At 47.1% G+C, this 20,880-nt stretch overlaps 1 protein-coding gene across 1 annotated transcript; it reads right to left on the reverse strand.

The window, feature by feature from the left end:
* Positions 1 to 445: 445 nt before the first annotated feature.
* Positions 446 to 17,469, reverse strand: MRPS18A (mitochondrial ribosomal protein S18A). The gene is made up of 6 exons (XM_006860502.1): positions 17,358 to 17,469; positions 9,146 to 9,177; positions 6,814 to 6,921; positions 3,662 to 3,785; positions 3,387 to 3,456; positions 446 to 614 (listed from the first exon to the last, which is right to left on the reverse strand). Exons 1-6 carry the CDS (start codon positions 17,467 to 17,469, stop codon positions 470 to 472), a joined length of 591 nt encoding a protein of 196 aa, XP_006860564.1. The 3' UTR covers positions 446 to 469.
* Positions 17,470 to 20,880: the final 3,411 nt, after the last annotated feature.

A 20,880-nucleotide genomic window follows, 5' to 3' on the forward strand; every position in this document is an offset into this window, starting at 1 on the left:
CTGCAGGTGACAAATGGGGGCCCTTTGAGGGCAGCAGCTTCTTGGCCTCAGATGAGCTGCATATGGGCCAGGGACCCCAACTCTCCTCCTCCATGGAGTCCCGAGACTAAAGGGCATCCAGCTGTCAATAAAGAGGACAGGAACCTAAGGTTGTGGACACCCTCCAATTCATGTGGCCCTTCACAAGGGACAGTGACTTTGTTCAGAAGTCAGCTATAAACAGGACCAAAGCCCAAGCATTGACACATACCCACTGGGTAAACACATAAACCTGGTTTATAACATTTCTCTGGCAAAACTGTTCCCCAGCCCTGAGCGTAGCCCAGCAGCTGCCTAGGGTCCCACAGCCTGGTGGGCAGGCTGAGGACGCATGCCCATGTGGCCTCAAGTCCAGGAGAGGCTGAGCGCTGGCTCAGTGGAGGTGCTGTAGGGCCTGGGCCAAGTCCTCAGGAAGCCCAGAAGCTCTCAGTCAGTGATTGAGCACCAAAGGTCTTCTTGAGTAGGAGACATTGTCCTTCAGCAGGGGTGACCCTACAGCCATGCGCACTTTATTCCAGCGGTGGCCTTTATTGTAGATGGGTCTGACGGACCTGGGAGACCACCGGGTCAGGTACCTGTGGAGGAGGGACAAGGAGGGGTGAGGTCGGGACCCATGCTGGAATGGGGAGAGTAGGGCACTGCCTCTTTGGGTTTAAGCAGCAGCTGGCCAAGCAAGCAAACCCTTTCTCCAAGGGTAGGGGCATTTCCTGGAGTAACCACTGAGAGCTTTTGCGGCCACAAGTGTGTGTAGCTGGGGTCAGGGCCGACAGGCAGCCCAGGGCCACGCGCTTCCTTGATCTTTTGAGTGGTCAGTGTTGCTGTGTGTTGTGGGAGGAGGCAGGAGAAGAGCTGCTGCAGAGCAGAGCATTCCCTCTGGCCTGGCCGTGGGGAGAGGAGAAACTGATGTCAGGCCTGGAGGAGCCCTCTGCTCTTCCCCACTTGGCTCACTCAGCCCCAGGCTCCCCAGTCTTTGGGGTTCTCCCCTGGGTAGCTGTAACCTGTGTAGGACCCCTGACCCTCACTCAACCCACGATAGAAGCCAAGGGGTGGAGGCTCATGAGTACAGACCTAGTCCAGGAAGGTTCCTGTAAGCAGAAGGGGGGCAGGGAAGATGGCTGACACCCATGGTACTTTGGCCTCCTTTGGGGATGGTCAGGCCCTGATAGTTCCTGGAAAAGTGGCTCATGCCGGCTGGGATTGGGTTTTATTCGGTCCAGAGTGAAACCTGGATGCTGTCCAGAGGCCGGCCCATCCTTTGCCCCGTAAGCTCAGCAAAGGCCAGTCATCTTCCCTTGTAGCCACACTAGGTTGGGGCTCAATCCAGTTGCCTTGCAGACCCTCAAATGAGAGTTTTTCCCATTTGAAAAAAGAAAGATGAGTGTTAATTCCTACAGTTGAGTTCCCTGGGCCCTATCTCAACTCCTCAGGCCTGTGCAGAGGGCACAGCTCTGCAAAGAAGCCTCAGGAGGTGCTGGCCTGCTCATCAAGTGTGGCTAGGCAGGAGGGGAGGCCTCCTGGTGTGGATCTCAATGTCCAACAGGGGCCCGTCTGTGGAGTGCACAGGCCCAGATACAGCTTTCTCTAACTGGTAGTGCAAGGACAGCAGGCCAGTTGAGGCACTGGAAGGGAAGACCCGGGAAGCACCTTAGCTGGCATCACCCAGCCTTCAATGGGGCCAAGTGAAGATGGGGTGTGGGATTCAAGGGTCCAAGCAGGTTCTGAAGCTGCCTAGGCTCTCGAGCCTTTCTCTGCCCCATGTCCCAGAGGGAATCTAGGCTCCAGCTAACTTTAGCCCAATGCCTATGCCACAAGGAGCAACCAGCAGGCAGGAGGTGGGCTGGCTGGGGACCTCTAGTTGGCTGTCTGGGAACACCCAGCTCTAGAAAGCACCCTGTGTCCTTCCTACCTCTCCTGCAGGGGGCAGGGAGGAGGGGCGCGCAGGACAGCACAACCCGGATGAGCCTGAGCCAGTGCATGACAACTCAAGGACCTCCGGGTAGAATCACAAAAGAATCAATCTCCCTCAGAGCCTGGACTACCCTCCCCGAGGATGGCCTTTGCAACCCAAGAGCCCCCACACGTCATCAATCCCATGTCACGTTAAAGGACACCAGATGCATGGGAGGGCGCCTGGCCTTGCTTCAAAGGCCTGAAGGCGGGGATGGATTGTATCCTCAGCCTTGCCTGCTGTAAAGACTTGGGGGGCGGAGCATTCAACCCCAAATGGTCCACATCACAAATGGGAGAGACAGGAAGAGGTTAATATGTCCTGCTCTTCCAGGGCTGCTGGCAGATGGCCCAGCTGGCAATGTGGGAGGTGCAGGTGGAGGTGGGCACAAGGCCAGGGTGCTGGTGAGGCCTTAGTGAAGGCCCAGCATTTCACCTCCTATAGCCCCAGTTCAGCAGTGTGTGGCTGGTACCCACTTGGCCTCACCCCTCTATACTTAGGGACCTAGGTGGCTAGCTTGCTGGAGGCAGGGTGTTTGGCTTTGCTTCGTCTTTGGTTCCTACAGAGAACAGTTTCATCTTCCTCTCTCCTGACTGGGAATGGCCAACGGAACCAGAGACTACTGGTACAGGGGAACAAGAAGAAATCCCCAAATCAGCTTTATAGATGTGGATCTATATTCAATATCTCAAGGACATTAAAGATCTAGGAGTGTGTGAATGCAAATCTGATGGCTGCCCGAATGTTAGATTGGAATCTGCTCCCTCTCGAGGGGCCATCTGTAGGCTAGAGCGCAGACTGTGATTGTTTCCAGGGTCTGTGGGCCTTCTCCTCAGGACTTCCAGGCCGCCGCGAGCCGCTGTGTAGGTTGTTATCTGTGCAGCTCCATGAATGCCGCCCTGAAGCTGTTGCATGCATGACTTGCATAGTAGTGTACGGCAGCCCTGCCCCAGAACTCCCATCTCTAAGACCTCATTCTATCCTTTTGGAAACCAAGTACCAGAGAGAGCTGGGATACTAAAAGTTTGTACAAGTGCTCTGACATCCCCAGAGCAACCCAACGTGATGTCATCAACAGCGGGTTAGCACTTTCTAACACCCAATCGGCAGAGCAGGCCTGCTTACCCTCTTTGCCCTGTGCTGAGTGGCTTAGTGGGGAGGGAGGGAGACAGAGGCAGAGGCCAGCAGGGCGGGTGACAGAGTGTGTAGTATGAGCTGCAGCAGTGTTGGACGGATGGGGGCGGGATGCTCAGCTGAAGAGAAATGAACTGAGTGGCCAAGAATACTCCAGTTTTCCTGAGTGGTGCCTAGCTCTCGCAAATGGCTTCTCCGCGGAATGCAGGGAGAGGAGCTGTGAGCCCACAGAACACTCAGGCTGTTGACACCGGGGTGTGCTTACCGGTTGAGCTGGGGTTTGCTCTTGGGAACAAACCCTTCAGGAAGCTGAGGCCTGTGGTTTGGGAACAGACCTGTGGGGAAGGGAAGAGTGGGGAAAAGGATGGCCTTCAATTCCCACAGCACTCTTAAGGGGCTAGAAGGAAAGTCAAGGGATGAGCAGGTGGGGTGAGTCTCATTTCAAGACTCTGGGTGTCGACTTCTCTTTTATGAGGGACAGCTGGTGGGGAGATGGGTCCTTCAGCCCTTTGCTGCCCTCAGCCCCAAGGGGGCTCCTACCTGCCCGGTGGGCCATCTTCACACACTCCTCAATTTTGCGGTGCTCTTCCTGGCACAGACCTGTGATCCTTCGGGGTAACATGCCTCCGTGTGGCCGGATGAACTGACTTAGCAGCAGGACATCCTAGTGGAAAGAGAAAACAAGCAGAGAATAGAAAGAGTCCAGGGTCACCTGGGCTGGATTCTGAAGGTGGGGATGAAGGACAGCTTGGTTTCCAAGGGAGGCATCTGCATCTCAGTTCTGAAAGGTGCTGGCATCTCTCTTGGGCATGTACCTGGGACCAAGCCCTTCAAGCAGAGCTGTGTGCCTGGGTCTGCCACCTCCACCCTAACAAGAGTTAAATGCCACTAGCACTAAGATTTTCTGTGCCAGATCATGAGACAATCTTTTGACAGACTGGGTTAGCAAAAAGAAACTCCTCAAGAAGTGTTAACAATCTGTTCCGCACCTGCAGTATCTTTCCCGGTGAGGGAAGGAAGGCTGAATTAATCTCCTTGGGTGGGGTAAAGGGCATGTCATAAATTTCCCCAAGAGGGACACCCTGCATCATTTCAGTCCCCAAAGACTACACACCACAGGCCAGAGCACATGCAGACAGCCCCTGCACCTTCTGCTCATCCCTCCCAAGTGCTTGGCAGGCCTACTCATGGAGAAGGAAGGGAACAGTGTTATGAAGAAAGACAGTAGGTTTCACCTCCTATCTCAGGAGAGATGTGTATGGTTCTTGGCCTTCCATTGGACCATCATATTCCCACCAGGCTGCTTTACAGGAGTCAAGAATGAATTGAGTCAGAATCAAGATAAGAGACCACCTTCCTCCTAACTCTCACATTCTTTAAACATGCCTTAAAAGTACTGAGGGGGTTAAAGAAAACTCCCCACTCCACCCCCACCCACTCACCCCCAGGAGCCTGGCAGGCCATCTCAGCAGTCCTGTTTCATGAAGCTGACTTACTGCCCTGGAGGAGCCTCGCCAGCTAACCGCAGATTTGTTTTAATCACTGGACAGCTCCTGAGGGACCCAGGCCCCCGATTCCCACCCCTGTACTCTTCAGAATCTGATGAAAAGAACTTGGATTGGATTCATCCAGGGCTAAGGAGCTCTTGTAGCAAGCATAGTGGTTATGAATCGGACTGCAAACCGCAAGGTCAGCAGTTCGAAACTACCAGCTGTTCCGCGGAAGAAAGATGAGGCTTTCTGCAGAAACCCTGTAACAGGGTCGCTATGAGTTGGAACCAACTCCATGGCACATAACAACAACTATAAACGGTGCTCACAGCCCCAGCCCCCACTTTGGGCTGCCAAGCAAGCTGACAGTTTTATGCAGCTCAGGCTAATGGTGCTCTGAGTGGAAAGGGGTAAAAGGAAAAACAACTTTAGCCTTTACCTTGGAGGGGATTAGATTTCTTTTGATGGATAAACAGTGCCCAATACGTTTCCTGGAAACGGCTGGTAGGTAGAGTGGCTCATGGTGGCTGGCCAGGTGGGGACTCACATCCCCATTGGCCACCTCAATTCCAAGTATGCCCCAACCCTGCTCACTTCTATACCATAGAAGCCTATGAACTATATCCTGTTGCCTCTAAGCTTTCTTTCACTCCAGGCGGTCGGTCATCAGCAGAAGGACCCTGGGATGGAGCAGAAGACCCTTCATCCCTGCCCACAGATGGCGTGAAGCCAAGGCTCCCAGGCTCAGGAGATTAACTGGGTCATTCTGTTCGGATTCCAGGGGCACATGGCCCCTCCTGCTCTTCCTGCCTAGCCAGAATCGCTAGAGGTCCTTAGTCATCCCATTCCACAGGGTGGACCAGGGACACACTGCAGGTCAAACTGGCCCAGAGCTGGAATCACCTGAAACCCAAAGACAGGGTGCTTAATGTCAACATCCAGAAGTCCTGGTGTGGCACTGTAGGATAAACACGGGACTGCAAGGTAGGCAGTTCAAACTCACCAGCCGCTCCTCAGAAACCCTATCTAGGAGCACGATGAGTTGGAACCAACTTGATGGCCCTTAACAACAACGATGTCACCAATGAGAACTCAGGAGAACAAGCATGGATTTCTCTACGCTTTACTTTTTCCCCAGGCCCTCCCTGTATCCAGAAGATGTACAGAGGAGCCAGCAATGTGGGGGCTGCTTTGCTTGGGCTTTTTATTTCTGGAGTCTGTACCCCAGCTCTGATGCCAACTAACTGGGTGAATCAAGGCAAATGAACCAACCTCTTCATGCCTCACATGTCCACATCTACAAAAGAGGTTGGAAAAAGCCGCCAATTCATAGGGCTGTTGGACAAACGAAGTAAATGAAGGCATGCAAGTACCCACAAAGTGCCTGACACATGTGTGCACTCCAAGCATGTCACTTATGGCAGTCATTCACTATCCTCTACTTCCCGGGGAAACAGCAATTCTAGGAAAGCCAGAACAATCAGGAGTCTTTGTTGCTCCAGTATGGAGAGACAACCATGTGTTCTTAGACCACAGCAAGGACTAAGAGTCTCTTCAAATACATCCTTTCTCACTGTAATGGGAAAAAGTCAACCCCAAATCAAGATTCCATCCCTTTGAGAACACAGCCCCAGAAAGGATGGGTTACAGGGTCAGTAACCAAACTGCCGAATTACAACAAAACAAAAACAGTATCTCTGCCCCCCAAATCAAAAATAAAATAGAGTAAAAAAATTCTCAGGTCGATTGTAATTCATGGTGACCTTGTGTGTGTCAGGCAGAATTGCACTCCACAGGCTTTTCAATGGCTGATTTCTTCAGGAGACCGCCAAGCCTTTCTTCTGAGTGCTTCTGGGAGTGAGTTTGAATTCTAACCCTGCAGTTTAGAAGTTGAGTGCTTAAGCATTTGCAATACCCTGGGATTTCAAAGTGGCTTTCCATTCTGGCTGCAAGTTAGAATGACTGGAGAAGTTCTATAAAACAAGGAGCCCAGGCTCCACCCCAGACCAATGTATCAATCTCCAGGGGTGGGGCTTAAGCATTTCTGTGACAGCTCCCTTGTGACTGTAACAGGTAGTGAGGACTGAGAAGCCCTGGATGAAATGCTTCTGTCTTTGGTGGCTCCCCAACATGCATCAGTGGCTAAAGGAGAACACGGCTCAAACTATCCAGGGAGACAAGCTCTGAGACATGCACACTCACCTCATAGTTATACTTGTGCTTCAGGTTCCAACGACAGATTGGGCACTGGCCAGAGGGGTTTGGGGGATTTGGACTCTCCTTGGGAGTCCCGGTGATGTGGCCTTCGATCTAGGAGGATAGAAAGCAAACCAGTGAAGGGGAGGGCCAGTGTATTCTGAACAAACCCCCAAATAGTGGAAATGCTGGTGAGAGTTCATCTCCGGGGGTCTTGTGGGTTTAGGTCTCTTGCCTAAACTGATGTGGGCCTGGATGGCCACGGGGCTATGGGTTAGTGGACTGTAGGCATAGTGGAAACAGTCTGAACTTAATCTTGGTGGCAAGAGGGAGGATTTGCTGCATTAGCTAAATACTACCTTTTATTCCTTAAAATTATAAAACAAAAACATGTGCCAAACATTAAGATTTCTTCCCCTTCCATCTCTGGAAAAATAATACAGGTATCTAATACAGGTATCTAGTATCAAGTTTCAAATGGCAAAGGCCCAGAGGGTTCAAAGAATCTCCTCAGATGAAACTGCACTTTAGTTTTAAGAGCCTTAGAGAGACCTGTATATGCGGGATTGTCACTCTCAATCCTAGCGATTTTGCTCCTCAGGGGACATTTGGCAATGCCTGCAGACAGTTTTCATTATTATTGCGATGACTGAGACAGGATGGTGGTTTGCTACTGGCATGTAGTGAGCGGGTGTTGACCAAGACTGTCTCCACAACAAAGACTTATCTAGTCCTAAATGCCAATAGTGCCAAGGTGGGAAAACCTTGGTCTATGCCTGTACAAGCAGTATCCATATGGACGAGGAGACATCTCTGTGTGTTTTGTTGTTTGTTTGTTTTACCAATGGGAAGATCCAGTCCTGTTCTGGCTTCTATCATTCTGGATGCCACTCTTCAAACCCTGCTGAGGCCACAGGCGAAAGGACCGCCCTGTTGTTGCTGGCCGGTAGTCTCTGTCTCCCGTGCCAAAGCCTTGGCAAGAGGGGGAGCTTAGCAGGCCCTGCTGATTGAAGCTGTGGGCTATGGAGTGTGGCTGGGAAGCACCACTGTCCACTGGGAGAGCAGGGCTGGCTGGGCATGGCGCCTCCACCTACCCTTCTCCACAGCAACCAGAGTGACTCGCGGGATAGAGAAAATGTGCAGATGCGTGGCAGGGCTTGGAGAGAGGGTTTACATAGGTTTCTGACTTCCCATTACATATGAGAGGTTATTTTGAAGTTTGTGGAAAAATGGAATGGAAAGATAATGAATGTTTTCCACAAACTTTGTGAAGTCCCCTTGTATCTGGCTCTGTACTAATAACAGCTCACAAGTATCATCTCATTAAATTCCCACAACCTAGTGAGGTAGGCACAATGAGACCCCCAGAGATTAACACTCAGGGTCAACCATGGCAGCACCTCTCTGGGCAAGGAAGGGTGCTCATCTCTTCTCCTGGGGCTTCCACAGTGCCACACTGTCCCGGAGCCCATTCTACAAACAGCAGACTCCCACCATATAGGAAGATCTCTTTCCTCCAGCATGGAGTTTAGGTCCTCAAGACGAGAGAAGTGTTTTGAGGCTAAGTAGTGAAAAGGCTGAGGGAGTATTCTGGGGAAGACCCAAGGAGGGAACCCTCTGAGCCTGCCCTGGGGATAAGACTGCCTTGGGGAGGACTAACTTGGCTGGCAGCCAAAAGGATTAAATCCCTGCTTGGGATAGCAGCTAGAGGCTTCTGAGCGCTCAGTGGAGTAGCTGAGGATTCCTTGGAGGCATACAAGACCATGTGAAAATGCCACTGTCTTTTAAGGATTGTAGGATAATCCAGGCCCCATGACTCCTCGAGGAAGGGAAGTAAGAAGGACTCAATGAGAGAAAGGGGCAGGGGGTGGGCTTCTTGTCAATAGACCAGCCAGGGAACCCGAGGGTTTCACCTTCCAACTGCATCACTTCAAGGAGAAGCTTAGTCATTCTTGGCAGAAGGTAAAGGAACAGAGGCCAGGGTCCTAGCCTGGGATCAACTTCCTCTAGCTCTTGGGGTCTTCCATTGCCTTAGTTTCTCCTTTGGGAAACTGATTTATCACCGACCAAAGAACACATCAGCAAAGGCCTCTGAGACCCTAGCATCCAAAGGCCACTTGAATCAAGTAACGAATGCCACAGTCCAGGCCCAGTGACAGTTCCTGATTAACTGCACTAGAGCACACAGCTAGAGAAAGGACTGTTTGATTTATGGTCACAGAGGGAGATGGTTATGGGGCCAGGAGTCCAGTTTGGGTCACCATCCCTTCCTCAGAGGAGCAGCCAGGCAGCTCCAAGTGTTAAAGAGGTTAGGAGTGGCCAACTCGGCCGTACTTACTATAGTCGTCTTCCCTTCTTGAATCTCCACCACTACAAAGATAAAGAGGAAAAATGAGGTCAGCCATTTAATAAGGAACAACGAGTTTCAAGTTTAATTTTAGGAACAAACATTGTCATGGCCCTCTCCTGGTGTTAATTACAGTAACAGAGGACTTAGGCCCGAGTAGCTAGCTTGCAAACTGTCTCCCCAAATCCTGACACCATATTTTAATGTCAGCTGGGCCACTAGAATTCAGTTTTACTCAGGTCTGGCAAAGGCAAAAATAGAACTGATGAGAAAGTGATAAAGAGGTCCTGGCTCTTAGCTTTGATAACCCCACAAAAGCTATGGACTTGTCTTTAGAGAAACATCCCTGAGCATAATGATGTGAAGACTTCAGGAGAATCACAGGCCCTTGAAGCCACATTGTTGGTTCAGGTTACTTCTCCTGTATGTGGTGTCAGTAGGTGATTTTAATGTCTTTTTGTTTTATGTGGTATCAGTAGGTGATTTTAATGTCTTTAGTTTAGTCTTCCTATCTGTATTTTCTAAAGTCTCTAAAATATACACGTACTGTTTTTGCAATTAAAAATAAAAAAAAGCAGAACATCTAAGGAAAAAGAGTGAGGCAAGTCTAACCTAACTGGAGGCCCATGACAGCATCTGTGATCACTGAGCTCTGTGACCAACACCAAATTGGACACAGACACCTGGCATAGTTTCCTGTTTGTTTTCTGGGCAAGGCCATTCATAAAGACTCATTACTCCAAACCAACCAACCTGAGGGTTCCTTCAGGTCCAACCCCCAGCCCACAAAGGAGTAACAAGGATCAGAAAAGCCCTGGGGCTTTCTTCAGAGAACACTGTAGCCACTCATCAATTCAAAGACAAACTATATTTCTCCATAGAAAAGAAATGCCTCACCCCACACACGGATCTACTTTTACTGAACAGACTAGCCCAAGAACGGGATGTGAGTGAGACTTAGCTTGGTCCTCAGTCTAGCAGCCAGTGCAGCTGGGGAGGATCCATCACTGCAATGTGTCAGTCTGCAATCTGAAGACATGGCCTACAAATTTGGGAGAGCAGTCGGACAAACTTTCTGGAAACTGCCAATCTGCAGAACTCAAGCTGGGAGAGGGACTGAGGGTGACCAAACCTGAACATAACCACCAGGGAGGGAGGAGGTTTCTGAGCATTACAACAGGAAATGATACAGGAGGCCGCACTCTGGTCCCACTGAGTCAGCACAAGAACAATGCCCCAAACAGAGAGGATAAACATGTGGTTCCCCTCTTGGTGGAGGCACTTGGGTCCTAACCATGAGGTAAACAAGTATAACAAAGCACACATCACTCCCGGCAAAGAACCAAACCCTGAAGTCATCCACTGGGCTCTGGAAGAGAGATCAAAGTCCATGGCAAGCTCCACTGTTCACAAACTCCCCACACAACAACTCTGAGCCAGTGAATCCTCTTACTATAAGCCAATGGGTAAAACAATTGGCAGATGCTTATCTCATAGAAACAATTGGTTAAATTAGAGGGCCTGACAGGAGAACTCACTAGAGACTGAGATTGATCAGGGTGGTGTCTCTGTGGAAGGGGGGTGGCCCTGGTGGATTCTCTGGCTCTGAAAACAGGAGATAGCAATCAGGATAGTATTGATTTTCAGTGTGCATACAAAAACATGTCAAAACCAAACAAAACCTGAGATCCACTCTATCCCTGGCCTCTCCACCATTTATTTCTCAGTCAAGTGAGGGGTGGTGGTGGTGGCAAGGAGAAGCTAGATTCTGAGCTACAGCCACTAGTGGAAAACTTGTTTAGCACTCTTGCATCTGAGACTTTAAACTAAGGAAAGACAGGAGGAAGATTTACAAACCAGAACTAAGGGCCAAACTCTTTCAAGACAGACACTTGTCATACATATCAAATAATCTGTCCCAAAGGAGGCAACACGTTTGCTGGGCACCAACCGAGAAGAGAACCTCACTCTGCCTTCAGTGAAGAGTTAGAGTTGAACTGGAAGACAGTCTTTGCCCTGGAGGAAGAAGGAAAACTAAAACAACCCTGGGAAGCTGACTATAATAAACTCCATGCCTTGTAAAGAGGTCCTTTGAGTACTTCAGTAAATACTGCCCTAGGATAGAATCCAAGAAAACTGAATTACTAGGCTCTGGAGCAAACAGCATTGTGGTGTGATTGTGGTGAACTCATGATCTTCATGGTCACATAAACACAGACACAATGAACTGTAGTGGTAGAAAGACCCAACTGCTTCATAACAGAGGAAGCAAAGAAAGACGAGTGGTCAGGAATAGGATGTGCTGCTGCAGGAAGTGCCCAGAGAACAGGTCTCTGGAAAGGACTATGGAAACCAAGAGGAAGGAATGGAGTAATGGAGTGGCAGAAGAATGAACAGAAGATGGCACCAAGTCTTGTGTAGGGTTGCAGGTGAGAGGTGAAGGTGGGGATGGAGAGGTGACGTGTCTGTTTCTGACTACTGACTACTTTTCTCAAACTCTGCCAGCATTGTTCCCTTTGTTGTTAAGTGCCACTGAGTCAGTTCCAACACATATCAGCAGTTCAAACCCACCAGCTGCTCCTCGGAAACCCTATACAGGGTCACTACGAATTGGAACCAATTCAACAGCGCTTAACAACATGGGGTTTCCAGGTGCAGCTGGGTGGTTTGAATCACCAACCTTGAGGCTAGTAGTCCAATGTTTATCCTACAGCGCCATGCCAGGACTCCTTTTAGTTCATGTTTAATTCTATCCCAGTTTTTAGGTCTTCCATGAACACTTTCCTTTTTACCTGCCTCTACCCTGTACAGGGTCGCTATGGGTCGGACCCGACTCGATGGCACTTAACAACAACAACAACAATCCTTTTCCTTTAAGGAGCTCTGGTAGCGTAGTGGTTACGAATCGGGCTGCGAACCTTAAGGTCAGCGGTTTGAAACTACCAGCCGCTCCGCGGGAGAAAGATGAGGCTTTCTACTCCCGTAAAGATTTACACCCTCGGAAACCCTGTACAGGGTCGCTATGGGTCGGAACCGACTAAACAGCACTTAACAACAACAACAACATCCTTTTCCTTTGGTCCTCCGAGGAAATGTCCCTCTCCACTATAATTCAGAATTAGGAGTATTATTGGTATAGAAGTCTCTTTCCAGTAGCAAGCTATTGCAAACTGCTGTCCAGTTGGCTCTGACTTACGTGGCGACCCCACGTACAATAGAATGAAACACTGTCCGGTCCTGCACCATCCCCATGATCACTGATATGCCTGCGTTTGCTGGAGGTGCCCATGTAGTTTGAGTGCTTTCCAACCTGCAAGTCTCCTCTTCCAGCAATAGGCTGTTAGGTGTTGTAGAGCTGATTCTGACTCACGGTGGCCCCATGTGTACCAGGTGGAAATGCTCCTAGGGTTTTCAAGGCTGTGATGTTTTGGAAGCAGATCTCTAGGATTCTCTTCTGAGGTGTTTCTGGGTGAACTTGAACCACCAACCTCCAGTACTGTACTGGACAATACTCTGATGTGATCCATAGGGTTTTTATGGTCTAATTTTCAGAAGGAGAACACCAACCCTTTCTTCCTAGTCTATCTTAAACTGTCTATCATGGGGCTCTGCTGGTATTTGAAACAGACAGCATGGCTTACAGCATTGTAGCTTATTGTGCACAAAAGTGTCTTTCCATTAGCAGGTTATTCTGGAGTATATGTCTTGAATGATTTAAAGCCCTCAACTCACTTCCTTCTTTCTCAAAGTTTTTAGCCATAGGGCTGACCACCCTACCTGGCATATTCTTATCTGAGATGCTAGTGCTTCCTTAGCTAACAGGAAGAGATGAAGCAAAATCCCTTAGGTTTACTCAACATACTCTGCTGTCCCTGATCCAGCTTTACTGTTAAATCAGATAATCATTTATTTTTCTTATTTTGAATACATTTCTTTCATAAGGGTTCTAAGAAAAACAAGGCAGGAACCAGGTCTAAGCAATTTTTGCAAGGTCTGGTAGCATCAACAATAGAGGCAATTAAGTGGTCTTTAGCACGAGGGCAAGGAGGGGACAATATGGAGGTTCTTTCCCAGGGTATCACAGTGAAGTTACTGGGGGAGAAGGAAGAGTGCTGCTTTTACTTTCAACTCCACTACTTACTATCTGAAGGAATCTTGGTAGCGTAAAGGATTATGAGCTGGACTGCTAACCGCAAGATTAGTAGTTCAAATCTTTCAGTTACTCTGTGGAACAAAATTTACAGCCTCCGAAACCACCATGAGTCAGAAATGACATGGTGGCACACAACCACTATCACCATCACTTACTAGCTATGCGATGTCGGGCAAGCTACTGAACTTCTCTGGGTCTGATTTTCTCATTTGTCAAACTGAAGTCAGTGATATCTACTTTTAAGGATTACTAACAACACTGAATACATATATATGAAAAAACCTAGCACAGTGCTTGTAGCAGGTATTTACTGAATTAAAATTTCCAGTTTAGTTCTGTTCAGTCTTGCTTCTTCCATAATCTTAATAGCCTTTTTTTTTTTTACTTTGGTGGGTGTCCCTCATTTGTAATCTTGAGAGACGAAGGTTTCTCAATGACGGCATAACTAACACTTTGGGTCAGATAGTTCTTTGCTGTGGGGGCTGTCTGTGCACTGTAAGATGTTTAGCAGCATCCCTGGCTTTTACCCACCAGATGCTAGTAGTACCAAAATACCTCCAGACACTGCCTTCAGTTAAGAACTGTGAGTTTGGACTGAAAGGCCTTCCAGGCAGGATACTGGTGCTCGGTCTTCAAGAACTTTGACTAAAATTAAGTAATATTACCTAACACTTTGAAAATAGGATACTTAAATATTTTTATCAAGAGAACCAGCTTTCCTCTCACAACTTACCAATATTACTTTTTTGTTTTTAAATGTTTTATTGTGAATTATGTGCTAGTTTACATGGGAGAACATTGGTTTTACATTCATTCTATCGTATATCGTCTCATTGCCATGCTTACAATCCCCTCCATGCAATCCTTCCCCCGTGCCCCTCAAGTCTTCAGCACACGGTTGCTCTCCCTCTCTGGACCTAAAGTCTCCAGCTGCTCCATCGCTCCACGTCATCATCTCTGCCTCCATTTCAGGCATCACTGTTTCTCTGGGTAGGGTCCCGGTCTCTGCTCTTCTCCCTTGATGGTCCTAGGGACCTCCGCTCCTAGACTGAAAAGTTAATCACTCCCCTCCTTGCTATAAAACGTCTACCTTTACATTCCCAACCCTCACAATCAGTCCTGATAACAATTATTACTATTGTATCACAAGAGACCCATCTGTATTTCATTGCATAAGCCCCACCTAGACAGATTGAATACTACTCACTGGAGATTCTACCTTCCTCCAAGCCCTCTGGATCTAGGTTCCCTCTTGAAAGCTTGTAATCCAGTCACTTCTTGCCTTTGTAGCCTCCCACCCCCCATTTTGGGTAGCCAATGTCCCAGTTGCCCATCCCTGTCTACTCTGTGTGTGGAGGGGGTGGGAATGATTCTTGCTGTAAGGACTTGTTCCCTCTTTTGAGTTACTGCTTCCAGAGGTGTAGGTCAAGTTCATCAAATTGTATGAGAATACTTTTTTTTTTTTTCCCTCTTCTTTTTACTTCTGGTTGAGCTCTGATCATCCAGTCATTGAAGCCAGGACAAGTGGGTATTATCTGTGAGTATGGGTGTTCTTATGCATATGCCCTCTCTTATCAGCTGGACACTTCACTCTCCGCTCTAGTCCTCTGTGGCTATGTCACTGACTCTGGGCCCAAGAGTCCCCAGGTCTTACCACACTGCTGGCCAACCAGGTCTTCACCCAGGTTCACAGAAATCTATTGAATGTTGTAGGGCTTAGCTCACCGCTTCATTGCTGTTTTCCCCTCACTTCCCTTTATTGGTGTTCAGCGTGGTCACCAATCACAGCGTGTATTCCCATTGAGTCTTAGTCTTGGAAGGGGGTTTGCACTGAGGGGACCCGACCGCTTGCCTTGATGTTTCCTGGGTAAGCATGTTGCTTGTTCTTGTAGTAACAGTCGCTCTGCCTATGTTGTTTTATATTTTTCCTGTAGGTATCTTCTGTTCTTCTAGCCACTCCAGGTTGGTCTGCTTTTACCAATATTACTTGAGTGACAAATATACCAACTGACAAGAGTGCAAAATTAGTCATAGATATGCAATACTTTGGGGTTCTGGTGTGGTGCTGTAGGATAGGCACGGATTGCTAATCACAAGATTGGTGGTTCAAATTGACCAGCTGCTTCTCACAGGACCACTATAAGTTAGAAATGACTTGACAGCACTTAACAATAGCACCATGCAATACTATATGCCTTACCAAATATGGGTAGAATATCCAAAGTAAATTTTTCTCATTTAAAGGTTCTGCAGACAAGGTGGTTCTCAAGTAGAGTATAGAAGATGATACACGGCTTTATGTAACATCACATTCATGGCAGTCTAACAGATGTTTGGTCTGAAATAAGATATAAAAGCTTGGTGGTGGTTGGTTGTTATGTGCCATGGAGTCGGTTCCAACTCATAGTGACCCTGTACAGGTTTTCTGAGGCTGTAAATCTTTACAGGAGCAGAAAGCCTCATCTTTCTCCCATGGAACAGCTGGTAGTTTCGAACTGCTGACTCTGAAGTCAGTAGCTCGATTCGTAACCACTACGCTACCAGAGCTCCTATAGAAAAGCTTACAACCTAAGTATTTAAAGTTGAACTTCAGAGACCCAGCTGGTTAAGTAGCTCATCATTTCATACACTTTCCAACTAAAAAGTTCTTTTAAGCCTAAGCTTAAGCATTCCTATCATAAAAAAAAAAACAAAAAAAACTGTTCTTGCTTATCAGAGAACACAGCAGGGAACTGTTTTCCACTTTGAATTTCACAGTGTATGCAAACTGTAGCCACTGTTTGACATTTGGTAGACACCTTCAAAAACATGGCCATATACCTATTTTGCAGCATGGAAATAGATGAAACACTTCATTCTTGTCTTTCCTTATTGACATTATCAAATGTTAAGCAGGCAGTGTTTGCACCTCGCTGCTCTTTCTAGTATATGTTATCGCTCTCCTTCATATCTCAATTCTTCAAACATATTTTCTGTTTTCATTTCTTCAACTATATCCTTAATTAGTGGCTGGTGAGTTTGAACTGCAAACCTTATGGTTAGCAGTCCAGTATTTATCCTATAGTGCTATACAACGATTCCTCTTTCTCCTGTTCTTGTTGTAAAGGGCCAGAGTCTGTTCTGACTCATAGTGACCCTGTATAGGGATTCTAAGGAGCAGCTGGTGGGTTTGAACTGCCGACCTTGGGTTAAGCAGTCCAGTGCTTATTCTATAGCACCACATCAGGGTTCCCTTTTGCTCCTAGCAATACACAAAGGTAGGCTATGTTTCAAAGACCGTTTCACGCTTCCTCGGATTTCATTCTTTTACAACCTTCTCAAGATGCACCCCTTTACAAAATCTTCTAAACGTTTCTGGTAACAGAATTTTCCCTGTGCTTGATCATGTAATTGCTTAAGCTGCATTTATTGGAGCGTATACATTATCATCTAAGCGTGTCTTAAAAAAGGTTGTATTTTCTCTTCCATCAGAATTCTTTCTCAGTTCTTGGCCTTCAGTATGCTCTCAGTTGGTGCTGGAATCAGGTCGCCTTTCTGAAAAGCAGAACCACCACCCAGTATTTGCCTCTGTTTCAGCTATTCAAAGGACTTTCCACTGTGACCTCCACCTGTCAGAGAAACTATAGGCAAGGACAGAAGAAGCCGCTGTTAGATCACAGCATATTCAGTAGACAAAATGGAAAGGACGTTCCAGTAATTCTTTAAAGAAGGAGGAAGCAGTTCGAGGAAAACGGAATGGAGAATTAACTTGCAAACCCTTATCGAAAATTTTCTTAACCCTTGGAAAATTTTTTCTTCTGCTCTTACAGTCTAAGCAAGCCTTTCTTCCTATCCCTTTCTCCCTCGTGAGGACATTCACAAGGGGCGGGCAGTCAAGCTGACAGCCCCAGGGTTAGTACAGTTTTTCAGTACCCCCAGGGCACCAACATCTCCAACGTTTCAGAACCAAGCAAAGGAAAAGGAGGGCGGGGCGAACAGGGACTGGCGAGAGACAACCGCCGCTACTCTTCTCCTTAACCTCAAGGGAGGTCGTCGGGACCCGGGACTCACCTTCTCGGAATCCGCGAGTTGTAGACCTGGCCCAGCTTGTTGTGGCCGGGCCCACCAGAAACCCCCGGAGCAGCCGCCCACATCCAAACACCAGCACACTGAAGGCCGCCATCTTGAAAACCAAACCTGACCTCTTGGCATTTGCACTTCTGTTTCCGGAGCGGCGCGCGCGCATGCGCAGTCAGCGATGCGAAAAGAACTAAGGTTTTGCGAATTTCCTTCCCTGCTACGCCCGTCGTTTCTATTTCTCTCATTTCTTCGTATTTAGGATAAAGGAAAAGGCTCTGAATCAGACGTGCGTTTCTTCTCGAGGACCTAAGGGAATTCTTCATCTGCATGTCATTCTAAGAGTCTAGGGCGGGGTATCTGCCAGTCTTTGTAATTTCTACAGTGACTTTCTCTCCCTAGAATCACACTGACTACCCTAATTTCTTGAGAACTTTGTCTTCTGTGCAAGTCATGTGGATTTTCAGTTTCTTGTACCGGAGAGAATGAAATGGCTAGAAACTTTACCTGTGGGGTATCAGGACGACCCGGATCAAAACCAATAACCTCCTTCCCACCCCAACTACTCAGAACGTTTACAAACCAATTCCTTTGTTGCTGTTCATTCACCTGGCAAACTCTCATGTGTTTTTCAGATCACGTTTCAAACTTCACTTCCATAATGAAGTTTTCTTTGCTATTCTTGTTACTGGTTCTCAGCATCTTTCCATCTTAGCATTAAGAAGTCAAGAAATCAAACAACGTATTACATTAGGCAAACTGCTGCAGAAGACTTCTTTAGAGTATTAAACAGAAAAGATGTCAGTTTGAGGACTAAGGTGCGCCTGACCCAAGCCGTGGTATTGTTAATAGTCTCATGTGCATGTGACAATTGGACAATGAATAAAGATGATTGTACAAGAATTGACACATTTGAATTATGGTGTTGGAAAAGAATAGTAAAAGTAACAGGGACTGCCAGAAGAACAAACAAATCCGTGTTGGAAGAAATATAGCTAGAATAGAATGCTTCTTAGAAGCCAGATGGTAAGACTTCGTCTGTCATACTTTGGGCATGTTGTCAGGATGGACCATTCCCCTGGAGAAGGACATCACACTTGGTAAAGTGGAGGGTCAGTGAAAAAGAGGAAGACCTTAAATGAGATGGATTGACACAGTGGCAGCAGCACTGGGCTAAAAAATAACAATTGTGAAGATGGTGCATGACCAGGCAGTATTTCATTCTGTTGTGCACAAGGTCACTATGAGTCTAAACCTACTGCATGGCACCTAATTACAAAGATTAAGGAGAACCAGTTATATCAGTTTGTTGTGAAGAGTGTTGTTGTTAAGTGACTCCGAGTTGGTTCCAATTCATCTCAAGCCTGTATAGGGTTTCTAAGGTGGCTGTGAAATTGAACCACCGACCTTGTATTTCAAACTAACCTTGCGGTCCAGTGCACTATCCCACAGTAACACATCAGGTTAGGTAATACATAAGTGCTCAACACACATAAGCTAATTAAACATTGTGGCATTGTGGGTTAATGCGCCAGACTGCAAAGCTGTGTGAACTGCAAGGTCTGTGTTTCAAGCTCACCAGCTGCTCCTCAGAAATCCTATACAGGGTCGTTATGGGTTGAAACCAACTTGACAGCACATAACAACAACAACAACAATTAAACACTGGCTATCAAAAATGGGGTCCTGGTGTGGCGCTATGGGTTAATGCACCAGACTGTAAAACCGTTTGAACTGCAAGGTTGGTGGTTCAAGCTCACCAGCTGCTCCTTGGAAACCCTATACAGGATCGCTATGGGTCGGAATCGACTCGACGGCACTTAACAACAACAACAAATAAAAAATGGGGGTGGCTACGAAGGCATGAAGTGGCTGGTTTATAAGCTTTCATGAGTGTGCTTAGTTTCAGAATGAGGAGGGCAATGTAGAATCCCCACGGAATAATTTTCCTCTTTTCCAGATGGATCTGGTAAAAGGGGATGGAGGATGATGGTGATAGGATTTTATGTTTCAATTGTGAGCAGGATTAACTGAGATGATCACAACTGTAATTATAGAAGATGTGTACCTAAAAAGGTAGAGTTGATAATCTTTCATTGCAGGAACAGAGGATCCCAGGACCATCAAGAAGGAAGTGCATGAGTGGAGCGTGAAATCCCACTTAGAAAAAGCAGCAACAGCAGAGACTGTGGCAGAGGCGATGCCATGAAGAGATAGAGCAGCTGTAAGCTCTAGGACCATGGACCTAGTAAGGCTGTGTGTGCCTGTGGGCAGGAGGCTGGCTTGCTAATTGTGCCCTTTGGACCTTTAAATGAATATGTATATTTTTGTTTTATATATGTACATCAAATATTTTTGCTTTGATGATTTGTGAAAAATAAGATGTAAAAGGGAAGCCACAGCGAGAAAGCAGAATTAACTGTTGTTGTAGGGAGAGGATTATAATCATTTAGATGAAACAAAACGTATGATTGGTTGAAAGTAAACCTTTTTGTTAACCTTCACTCAATTCACAATACAAAGTAAAAAAGAAAAAAAATACTTTAGAAAAAAAGTATTGCTACAAAATCATTTTTAAAAGTGCCGTCAAGTCAATTCCAACGCAGCCACCCGGTGGATTTGAACAGCCAAGCTTGCTGTTAGAAATTCAGTGCTCATCCTGCAGCACCATACCAGGATCCCTATAGAAACCTTTATTAAATAAAAATATGAAAACAAAACAAAGCAAACAAAAACAACAGCAATTAGTGAGACAGCCCTTGTGCTAGTACTTTTCACAAGTTTGACACATTTGCCTTATAAGGAAATTTATAGTACAAGAAGAAGATAACACAACTGTCCAGAAATTTTATCTCTGTTGGATTCACAGCTCATTTCTTGTATTTTGTGGTTAGGGTATTATTTTCCACCCTCCATAATAAACCTGAATGGGGAGTTTTCTAGTTATCTTCCTCTGATTCATAGATGGGAAAATCAGGCTGATTAAATGGCACAGTGTTTTCCTTGATGAAAGGGAGAGAATGAGCCCATCTTTCAGTTGGAACTGTAACCAGATGGACTAGCCACCAGGAATGGAGGATGCAGAGCAGCTGCTGCATGGTGAGTTTGAGTGGTATCATCATACACAGAGCAGAAAAAATTACATTCAGTAAATACAGATCTGGGGAAGGGGGAACTTGGGTGAAACTGACTCATAGATTAGGAGTGGAGCTGGCAGAAAGCAACCACTTCTGGGTGGGGTGAGTTGTTGGTGCCCGGGACTTACCTTTCCAGAGCCCAAGAGCTGGAGACCTGGCCCCATAGTGGGTCTAGACTTCCCAGTCAGGATAAAGAAAGCCTTGGCTCTCCCTCTAGCTTTGGCTTTCCCTCTGTGCAGATGACCTTGAGCCCTTTCTGGCTCATATCACACCCCGGTTTCTCTAACCCTCCACGACTTCTGGAGGTTTGATAGAAGCCATGACACAGAGCCCTTCCAGGGTTTGTTTTGGGCATAGTTAGTGGATGTATTTGCTTGCCA

Source organism: Chrysochloris asiatica, unplaced genomic scaffold, assembly GCF_000296735.1.
Source record: "Chrysochloris asiatica unplaced genomic scaffold, ChrAsi1.0 scaffold00038, whole genome shotgun sequence".
Lineage (NCBI taxonomy): Eukaryota > Metazoa > Chordata > Mammalia > Afrosoricida > Chrysochloridae > Chrysochloris > Chrysochloris asiatica.

Bases quoted from the DNA above. Each gene is read 5' to 3' on its own strand.
- MRPS18A (XM_006860502.1), bottom strand. From the start codon at position 17,469: ATGGCGGCCTTCAGTGTGCTGGTGTTTGGATGTGGGCGGCTGCTCCGG. The intron at 9,178-17,357 runs GTGAGTCCCGGG...TTATCTTTGTAG, and splicing joins AACTCGCGGATTCCGAGAAG to TGGTGGAGATTCAAGAAGGG. The intron at 3,457-3,661 runs GTAGGAGCCCCC...CCTTCCCCACAG, and splicing joins GAAGATGGCCCACCGGGCAG to GTCTGTTCCCAAACCACAGG.